This window comes from Hemiscyllium ocellatum, chromosome 6 (genome assembly GCF_020745735.1).
Source record: "Hemiscyllium ocellatum isolate sHemOce1 chromosome 6, sHemOce1.pat.X.cur, whole genome shotgun sequence".
Classification (NCBI taxonomy): domain Eukaryota; kingdom Metazoa; phylum Chordata; class Chondrichthyes; order Orectolobiformes; family Hemiscylliidae; genus Hemiscyllium; species Hemiscyllium ocellatum.
Window position 1 is genome coordinate 102068958 of NC_083406.1, and position 11187 is coordinate 102080144.

At 42.1% G+C, this 11187-nt stretch overlaps 1 protein-coding gene across 2 annotated transcripts in view; it reads right to left on the reverse strand.

Annotated features, from left to right (window-relative positions):
• Positions 1-3187, reverse strand: part of rab6a (RAB6A, member RAS oncogene family) — a 73868-nt gene extending 70681 nt beyond the window's left edge. Inside the window, exon 1 of one of the 2 annotated variants that reach the window (XM_060826208.1) lies at positions 2823-3187. In XM_060826208.1, coding sequence (XP_060682191.1) covers positions 2823-2892 — 70 coding nt within the window. In that variant the 5' untranslated portion in view covers positions 2893-3187. The remainder of the gene's footprint in view (positions 1-2822) is intronic. The other variant, XM_060826206.1, reaches the window with a different exon arrangement.
• Positions 3188-11187: the final 8000 nt, after the last annotated feature.

Sequence of the window (11187 nt, forward strand, 5' to 3'; positions counted from 1 at the left end):
AACAAAAATATTCAACCCACACTCCCAAGTTCTACCAAGTCCAGGTCACTCAATCCAACTGGCATGTGTGCTTATTCATTGGTTGCTTGATGCAGTTTGAATCTTAGTAGCCATAGATTTCTAAGGACTGCTTTTAGCACTGTTGCTTAAGATACAAATAAACTCTAATCAATAGGCTGAGATACATGAGTATTAATTTAAAATTAAGATGTATCTCTTGGGGTTCCAAGGTACATACACATGGCCCATAGAAACAGTCAACACTGTAGTAGGCTAAGGAATTGCTTTACACAGCTAGAACAAAAGCTCGGTACTACACAGGGCCCATCCTAAATTGAGTTCTTAAGATGATCATGCACTCAACTGATAGAGCAGGATGTTTATGGAATTTGTATGGGGCATCAATTTTGCTCCCTAATTCCAAATATGGGACAAAAAGGTGGCTGGTTATTGGCTCAGAAAAAAGGAACAATGCACTGGCCATGCACAAAATGGACTCAGCATGAAGATTCACTTTTTTAAATTGGCTCTGTCATATACAGGCTAACAATACTGTATTTCAGTTTGCAACTGCAGGCAAAGGGTTGTGTGCCAACATACTGCATTCACAGAAAAGCAGCTTGATATTTCAAGAAAAGTAGTTTTAACAACACAAATCAAGTGAAGCCGCCATCAGATGAACACACCAGATGACAAATTGTTGAGGTAGAGACACCTCAACTACTTGTGTTTCCCCCCTTTAGACTTCACAAATGATTTTGTGATCTGTGAGAAAAGTAAAAATTCAGAAAGATTAGACTTAAGCTTTTTTATTCAAATGCAACTTAGCCAAAACAGGTTAACCCAAGTACCTAGAATGCCAAGCATTTCTTAATGTACAACAGGTAAATAAAGTGGATCAATTACTGTAATTAAACACGACTATTCCCGAAATCCTCCAATTATAGAATAATTATTGTGATGTTGATCGTCACAAAAATTACCTATTTCGAATAAAATGGCAACTGCTTTAGAATTTTCCTAATATGAAATACTTCCATCCTCTTCTAGAATACACAAAATCGACAGCACATTAATGTACAATATTAGTTTTAGTTCTGAAAACAATAAAAATATCCACCTGCGCTAGTGTATTCTGTGCTATGAATGATGGAGACTAGCTCACCACGCCCAGATTTCAGTTAGCTGGGCTCTTTTAATCAAAGTAACCCATGAACGTTCTAGGCTTTCAGTATTGTATCATAGAAGCATTAAAAGCTTCTGTAAAGGACAATTTGCAAAACATTAAATGGTCAACATTTCAGCTTAGGATTGCTACACACCATGACTATAAAAGCCTCATTTAAAACAACTGAACGATATATAACGATTTTATATCTAGACATTCACGACGATTATTCTGCAGAATAACGATCGGAAGGGTGAATCATTCAAAAAGGCCACGACTTAAATATACAAAATTGTTCTTACTCAACTTTGTTTGACAGCAACATATATTTGCAAAATCTAGGAGGTCGTTTAATCAAAATTAAACCGTGGTGAGGTCTACGAGCAAATCAAAAAGCCATTTCCATTCCATATTACCTTTATTGAAATCAAATCATTTTACGAGCTGCAAATCGTATTTCGGAAACCTATACATTGAGATTTCATATCAAATACAACATTTACTTCCTAGTTAATCTATCTACTTTATATGGGGTTACGTTGCTGCATAATCCTGTTTCGCAATAAAATATATACCTTCATCAATGAAAGCTTTGCCCGTTTCGTGAGCTGACAAAATGCGAATCAGCAGTGGCTGGAGCAATTTTCAATGAAATCATTACATAATTCAATATTTACAAAAATCTGCCAGTTTAATTTACAGGAAAATTACGAGATCGCTCACTTTAGGTTTAGACAAAAGAAAAACAAGGTGCGGTTGTTTGAATATCAAAACTAACCTACACCAGTACGTAGGCCAGATTTCAATGTACCATCAGTGCAATTTTAGTTCTAAAAGATATTTAAATATCTCCAATGTTTAACCCTCCAGGGCAGAATCAGTTACACAAAGACTTTACCAATGCACTGCTGTTGGACAATTATGACCAAGCCAATTTGCCTTTTTTTTAAAAAAAAACGCCCCTATTGTGTAAACAAGAATTAGTCAATAGCTGACTTGGTGCACAGCAACACAGCATCAAAATGCGGATGAATCCGACTGGATTTATATATTATAGCAAGACAAATTGATTGAATATTTCCGTATCAGCCACCACATTGATGTCCTTAATGAACAAGAGAAAAAAAGTGAATTTGACGGCGAAGCATCAAATAAATACAATTGTGCAGGTCAAAATGCCATCATGTAAAAGGACGGTCAAAAATGCGGGGGTGTTTTTTTTAAAAATATGTCCAATTAAACATTTTAGGTTTTGAAAAAGAGGTTTTAACGCCGTATTGAATAACAAAAAAAACACAAGGGCTCTTGCTTTGTTTTCTGCCCTGAGATTCTCCGGCCCTGAGATTCTCCAACCCTATTTCCCCAAGGGCCTCAGGTCGAAGGTGTGTCCATGGGGGGGGGGGAATGAAGGGGAAAGAGAGGTGAAGGAAGGTGGGGAGTGCGATAAGAGGGAAGACGAGGGGGAAGAAAGCGAGGGTACAGTAGGTGAAGGGGTTCAGAGGAATGGGGGGGGAGTGGCATTGGGGAAGGGCATGGGGTGGGGAGGAAAGAAAGGAGGCGGTGGGGGGAGGGGAGACACTCAGGAGGTAACAAGCCTTCGATCTACCAGCCGAGTGCTGAGAGGGACTGCAGCCCCTTCGACGGCGCCACTCACCGCTCTGTTCGCCCAGGAAAACCAGCTTGAATTTCCTCAGCGGATTCCCGAAATCGCCTCCCGAAGTCATCGCGCGGAAGAGAAACAAGTCAAAATATATATAAAAAGAATTCTGTCCGCTTCTCCTTTACGAGCACGGCTGGAATGTAATGTTTTAGGAGATATAACGGTGGTAGGTTTAACGCTGAACGATCCTACCGGCTCTATCTATTTATCTATATATAGTTGGTTAATTATCCCAACGGGCACCGTCAATCACTGATCCACAGACACACAGAGGGGAAAAAAAACTGAGGTCGACTCTCCCCGGTTACTATACTAACCGCTGCTCGACAACCTACACTTGATGGCCGGAAGAGACTTTCCTGTTCCCGGGGAGAGACCTGATGGACAGCCCGAACGACCAATCAATAGGCGGATAACTAAGCGTCGTGATGTAATGAGTCCAATCAGCAGTGAGGGAGTGGGACGGGCCCCCCCCCAGGCGCTGGGGTTTGGTTGATCGGCAAGAGTCCTGCGCACAGGCGCAGCGCCACGTAACCATCCCGCCCACGGGATGACGTCGCCTGTCACTCAAGGATCCTCTTGCCTTGTTCTTTGGAATGATGGTTTGGGATGGGTGTTCCAGCATTCAGTCTCATAAGACATTTCTTTTTGTTTCTTCATTGCTTTCATTTTTTTTAGTTTTTGCATTATCTCGCATCTTCTGCCATGCCTTTGTTTCAAAGTTGGTCAGAGAAAGCAAATTTTAAATCTATTAATGATACATTATCTTTGGTCTCAGGGAGAACAGATTGAGCAACATGGAAACGTGGAACGAGAAAAGGACAATCCATGAATCTTAAGAGTCAAGGGGTGGAGAATCAACCATCTGTGATTTAGTTCACATAATGCATTTTATATCAAGAAGGACACAGTCATGGTCCCAGCATCATTGTAGCATGGAGAGAAACTATTGACCAATGTGCCTATATTGACTCTGCAAAAGTAATTTCGTAACCCTATTTTCCTGTCTTTTCCCCAAATTGTGGCATTTCGCTTCTCTTCAGATAATTATCCTGTTCTCTTTTGAACTCAATGATTAAAATTGCCTCCACCACACTCACGGGCATTAAATTCCAGATCCTTGCCACTTGCTCCATAAAAAGCATTTCCTCATGTTGCCATTGCTTCTTTTGCAATTACATTAAATTGTTTCCCTCTGGTTATGAATACATCCACCAATGGGAAAAGTATACTTCCATTTACAAAACACTGCAGATTCTGGAAATCTTAAACAAAAGCTCAAGTCTGGCAATATCTGTGCAGAGTGAAACAAAGTTTAGGCTTGTATGCATTCCATGGGAACATTATCAACTCTCAACAGAATCTGTCTCAACTCCTTATGATTTTGACATAGGCAGAGGGCTAAGCCACTCGTCCCTTTCCTTGAATGTGTTCTATCATTCAATGAGATCATGACTGATTTATGTCCTAACTCTATCCACTTGTTTTAATTCATAATAGCTTCAGCTTGCAAAAACTCATTTCAGGTTTAAAGTTATTAATTGAACTAGCATGTATTGTTTTGTGTGAGAGAGATCCATTCTTCTCCTACCATTCAGTAAAAGTGTTTCTGAACTCACCTGACTGGTCTGGCTCTTAAGGCTATTTCTCCATGCCCTAAACTCCTCAAGGGATGAAAACGTGGGGCTGCGAGTGAAAGTGCAAATAAACTGGATTAACATCACTACAGATACATCCATTAACACATACCTGAGTTCTGAGTGACTATGTGAGGAATCTGGATGAACAACAATAAGGATAATCACTGAGTAATCGGTGATAGTACTGGAACTGCCTGTATTTTGGCTGTTGAATTGAGGCAAACACAAACACCAATAAGTAGGCACCCCCCCCCCCCCCCTCCCCCCGTCCTATTTCTCTTGGATATCCTGGGCTGGTTGACTTGCTTCCTCTAGCAGAAACTTCAAGAATGGAAGAGGATAGAGTTAATGGAGTAATTATGGAAAATGTCAAATTGCCAATTTCTAGGAGATACCAGAGCTGAATTCTAGAATGTTCTGTGAGCAATGTTTCACAAGAAATTTTCAAGATGTACAAGGATAATATATAGAGGTGTAATATTTTATAGGTATGAAGGGAATTTGTCAAAGTTACTAGGGATGATTTATTTTAATCTATCCATTCTTTTGTAATCATAAATACCTTATAAATGGCTGTAGGTATTGTAAATTTAGATTTTCCATCAGCATTGGAAAAAAAACATATAGACTGGTTAGCAAGGTTGGATCTCCTGGAATACAGGGAGAACTCTCCATTTGGATACTGAACTGGCTCAAAGGTAGAAGACAAAGGGTGGTGGTGGAGGGTGGTTTTTCAGTCTGGAGGCCTGTGACCAGTGGAGTGCCACAGGGATTGGTGCAGAGTCCACAACTTTTCATCATTTATATAAATCATTTGGATGTGAGCATCAGAGGTATCGTTAATAAGTTTGCTGATGATACCAAAATTGGGGTGTAGTGGACAGCAAAGAAGGTAACCTCAGATTACAACAGGATGTTGATCAGACGGGCCAATGGGCTGAGAAGTGGCAGGTGGGAGTTTAATTTAGATAAATGTGAGGTGCTGCATTTTGGGAAAGCAAATCTTAGCAGGACTTATACACTTAATGGTAAGGTCCTATGGAGTGTTGCTGAACAAAGAGACCTTGGAGTGCAGGTTCATAGCTCCTTGAAAATGGAATTGCAGGTAGATAGGATAGTAAAGAAGGTATTTGATATGCTTTCCTTTATTGGTCAGAATATTGAGTGTGGGAGTTGGGAAGTCATGTTGCAGCTGTACAGGACATTGGTTGAGCCACTGTTGGAATATTGCATGCAAATCTGGTCTCCTTCCTATCAGAAAGATGTTGTGAAACTTGAAAGGGTTCAGAAAAGACTTACAAGGATGTTGCCAGAGTTGGAGGATTTGAGCTGTAGGAAGAGGCTGAATAGGCTATGCCTGTTTTCTCTGAAGTGTTGGAGGCTGAGGGGTGACCTTATAGAGGTTTATAAAATCATGAGGGCCTTGAATAGGATAAATAGACAAAGTCCTTCCCCTGGGATGGGGGAGTCTCTAGAACTAGAGGGCATAGGTTTAGAGTGAGAGGGGAAAGATGTAAAAGAGACCTCAGGGGCAACTTTTTCACACAGAGGGTAGTATGTTTATGGAATGAGCTGCCAGAGTAAGTGGTGGAGGTTGGTACAATTGCAACATTTAAAAGGCATCTGGATGGGTTTCTGAATAGGATAAGTTTGGAGGAATATGGGCCAAATGCTAGCAAATGTGACTAGATAAGGTTGGGATATCTGGTCAGCATGGACGAATTGGACCAAAGGGTCTGTTTCCATGCCGTATATCTCTATGACTCTATGACTGATGATCATGAAACCATTGTCAATTGTTGGAAAAACCCATCTGGTTCACTAATGTCCTTCAGGGAAGGAAACCGCTGTCCTTACCTGGTCTGGCCTGCATGTGACTCCACAGCCACAGCAATGAGGTTGATTCTCAACAGCCCTCATAAATAATCTAGCAAAGCAGTCAGTTGTATCAATCGCTAGAAAGCCACAACAAAGAAACAAAAGCTCATAGATCGCCTGGCATTGACCTTGGAACTAGAAAAGACAACAGCAAAAACACAAACCTGTCGACCATGCAAAGTCCTTCTTACCAACATTTGGGGGATAGTGCTGAATTTGGGAGAGCTGTCTCACAGACTAGTCAAGCAACAGCCTAACAAAGTAATACATACAACCTTACAGATAATACCCTCGGCACCAGTATCACTATCCCTGGATAGCTCCTCTCACACCGGCAGGAGAGACCCATCAGAGTTGGCAGCACAGTGGTATACAGTCAGGAGGGAGTTGCCCTGGGAATCGTCGACATCGACTCCGGACCCCATGAAGTCTCATGACTTCAGGTTAAATATGGGCAAGGAAACTTCTTACTGGTTACCACGTACCATCCCCCTTCGGCTGATGAATCAGTACTCCTCCATGTTGAACAACACCTGGAGGAAGCACTGAGGTGGCAAGGACACAAAACGTACTCTGGGTGGGGGATTTCAATATCCACCACCAAGAGTGGCTCGGCAGCAGCATTACTAAAGGATTTCACTGATAGATTGAGTCTGCGGTAGGTGGTGAAGGAATCAACAAGAGGAAAAGACATGCTTGACCTCATCCTTATTAATTTGCCAGCTGCAGAAGCATCTATCCATGATAGTATAGGTAAAAATGACGACCGCACTGTCTTTGTGAAGACGAAGTCCCACCTTCACATTGAGAGCAACCTCCATCATGCTGTGTGGCACTACCACTGTGCTAAATGGGACAGACTTCAAAATGATCTAGCAGCTCAAGACTGGAAATCCATGAGGCGCAGTGGGCCATCAACAGCAGCAGAATTGTATTCCAGCATAAGCTGCAACCTCATGGCCTGGCATATCCCCCGCTCAACCATTACCATCAAGCCAGGGGATCAACCTTGATTCAATGGAGAGTGCAGAAGAGCATGCCAGGAGCTACAACAGACATACCTAAAAATGAGGTGCCAACCAAAAAGGACTACTTGCGTGCCAAACAGCGTAAGCAGCAAGTGATAGACAGAGTTAAGCGATCCCACAACCAACGGATCAGATCTCAGCTCTGCAGTCCTTCTACATCCAGTGGTGAATAGTAGTGGACAAATAAACAACTCACTGGAGGAGGCAATTCCAGAAATATCCCCATCCTCAATGATGGAGGAACCCAACACATCAGTACAAAAGATAAAGCTGATGCATTCACAACAATCTTCAGTCGGAAGTGCTGATGATCCATTTTGGGCTCCTTCAGTGGTCCCCAGCATCACAGATACCCGTCTCCAGCCAATTTGATTCACTGCACGTGATATCAAAAAATGGCTGGAGGCACTCGATACTGCAAAGGCAATGGGCCCAGATAACATTCTCGCTGAAGATGTGTGCTCCAGAACTTGCAGCACCCCTAGCCAGGCTCTTTCAGTACAGTTACAACACTGGCATCCACCTGACAATGTGAAAAATTGCCCAGGTATGTCCTGTACATAAAAAGCAGGACAAATCCAATCCAGCCAATTACTGCTCAATCAGTCTACTTTCCACATCAGTAAAGTAATGGAAGGGGTCCTCAACAGTGCTATCAAGCAACACCTGCTCAACAACAACCTGTTCAGTGACGCTAAGTTTGGGTTTTGCCAGAGTCACTCAGCTCCTGATCTCCTTACATGGATAAAAGAGCTGAATTTCAGAGGTGAGGTGAGAGTGATAGCAGCTGCAAATGTGTTGCTGGTCAAAGCACAGCAGGCCAGGCAGCATCTCAGGAATAGAGAATTCGACGTTTCGAGCATCCTGATGAAGGGCTTATGCTCGAAACGTCGAATTCTCTATTCCTGAGATGCTGCCTGGCCTGCTGTGCTTTGACCAGCAACACATTTGCAGCTGTGATCTCCAGCATCTGCAGACCTCATTTTTTACTCTGAGAGTGATAGCCCTTGACATCAAGGCCACATTTGACCAAGTATTGCATCCAAGGAGCCCTGGCAAAACTGGAATCAATGAGTATTAGGGGACAAATGCTGTGCTGGTTAGAGTCATACCTGGCACAAATGAAGATCGTTGTGGTTGTGGAGGATCAGTAATCCCGGCTCTGGGACATCTCTGCGCACGTCCCTCCGGGTAGCGTCCTAGGCCCAAAAATCTTCAGCTGCTTCATCAATGACTTTCCCTCTGTCATAAGGTCAGAAGTGGGGATGTTCACCAATGATTGCACAGTGTTCAGCACCATTCACAACTCCTCAGATACTGAAGCAGTTTGTGCTCAAATGCAATAAGAAAATGACAATATCCAGGCTTGGGCCGACAAGTGGCAAGTAACATTTGCGCCACACAAATGCCAGACAAGGACCGTCACCGATAAAAGACACTCTAACCACCACTCCTTGACATTCAATGGTAATACCATCACTGAATCTCCCATTGTCAACGTCCTTGGGGTTACCACTGACCAGAAACCCAACTGGATTCAACACATAAACACAGTGGCTACAAGAGCAGACCAGAGACAAGGATACTGTGGCAAGTAACTCATCTCCTGACACCCCAAAGTCTACCACCATCTACACGGCACAAGTCAGGTGTGTGATGGAACAATCTCCACTTGCCTGGATGAGTGCGGTTCCAACAACACTCAAAAAGCTTGACACCATTCAGGTCGAAGCAACCCGCTTGATTGGCACCACATCTACAAACATTCAATCCCTCGAACACCGACGCTCAGTAGCAGCAGTCTGCACTATCTACAAGATGCACTACAAAAACTTACCAAAGATCCTTAGACAGCACCTTCTAAACCCACGACCACTTCTATAGAGAAGGACAAGGGCAGCAAGTACTTGGGAACACCACCACCTGCAAGTTCCCCATCGAATCGCTAACCACCCTGACTTGGAAACATACTGCCATTCCTTCACAGTTGTTGGGTCGAAATCCTGGAATTCCCTCCCTCTTGGCATTGTGAGTTAGCCCACAGCAAGTGGACTGCAGTGATTCAAGAAAGCAGCTCACCACCACCTTCTCAGGGCAAATAAAGATGGCCCAGCTAGCAATGCCCAAGTCCCACAAATGAATAAAAAGAAAGTTGCTACACATGCACAGCCACACAAATCAATTTAGAGGACCAGTGCACCTAAACTAGACATCCACACAACACAAAAAAGGTGCAATGTTTCCCATTTCAAAGTGTGCAGATGACACAGAAATGGGCCACCCCAAAAGGGTTAATTGACATTGAGATAAACTCCATTCATCAGGATATAAAGGACAGTTGATGGGATGAGCTAAATAATGAGTGTTCGAATTTGCAAGCAAACAATGATGTATAGTTACTCTTTTAAGTATAGTCTGAGATTTTACAAAAGACCCTCGTATCTCAGGTATAATACAACTAGCTATTAAGAACGACGTAATGAAACTACTCTGTTTAACAAGACTGAGACCATGTTCTGCTGAAGATATCATGTGGGCATCCTACTCCTTTTGGTATCAGCAACTTGGACTGATACAAATTGTTTCGAAGAGTTCATAGTTATAGAGTCATACAACATGGAAACAGGCCCTTTGGTCCAACCAGTCCATGGTGAATATTATTCAAAACTAAACCAGTCCTATCTGCCTGCATTTGGCCCATATCCCTCCAAACCTTTCCTATTCATGTATTTATCCAAATGTATTTCAAACATTGTAATTATACCCATGTCCACCACTTCCTCTGTGTAAAAAAGTTGCCCTCCATGTCTTTTTCAAATCTCTCTTCTCTCACCTTAAAAATTAAGAATTCGTGTTTGAAAAATTGTAGATACCTATCTATTTTTCAAAGAGATCAATTAAAGGGCATTGGACTCTTTTTTAATGAGGCATTTCTTGGTAGTCACATGTTTACTGTAAAGAAACTGAATGTTTATGACTGCCATATTGCAGCTTTGGCTTCGAAGATTGTGGAGTAGTTGGTGACCGGTGTGTTGAAGGAAGGGAGCTTCCCAGTTTAGCTCTCTGCTTCTGAAAATGATGTGGAGGAGCCGATGTTGGACTGGGGTGGACAAAGTTAAAAATCTCACCAACACCAGGTTATAGTCCAACAGGTTTATTTGGAAGCACTAGCTTTCAGAGCGCTGCTTCTTCATCAGGTGATAGTGAAGCAGGACCATAAGACACAGAATTTATAGTAAAAGATTACAGTGTCATGCAAGTAAAATGGTATATTTAACAAACTTTGTTAAGTCCTTGTTTGTTAAGCATATCATTTTACTTGCTTGACACTGTAATCTTTTGCTATAAATTGTCTTATGGTCCTACTTCACAACCACCTGAAGAAAGAGCAGCACGCGGAAGGCTAGTGCTTCCAAATAAACCCGTTGTCTACAACCTCGTGTTGTGTGATTTTTAACTGCTTCTGAAAAAGAATTCATGTTTGTGTCCCATGTAATATCTGGAGCACTGGTCCAGCTGCCCTCGCATTAGAAGTCTCTGAAAGATTTTAATCGATATTTCCTGAATAATTGCATCTTCAAAGATCTCCAGAGATAACTGCATGTGTTCAACGATATTCCTGTTTTTGTGCCAGAACATGAGATCGATGGCTGTCTGAGCATCTCAAATTCTATCCTCTTGGCTTTGAAGAATTAACCATAATTGAACAATTGAATTTTTTTTTCAAAATGATTCGCTTCTAAGAGAAATCTATATTTCCCTTTTCCTGGTGTGAATAGGAATGTGTTACATGTGTGTTTTACGATATTGACA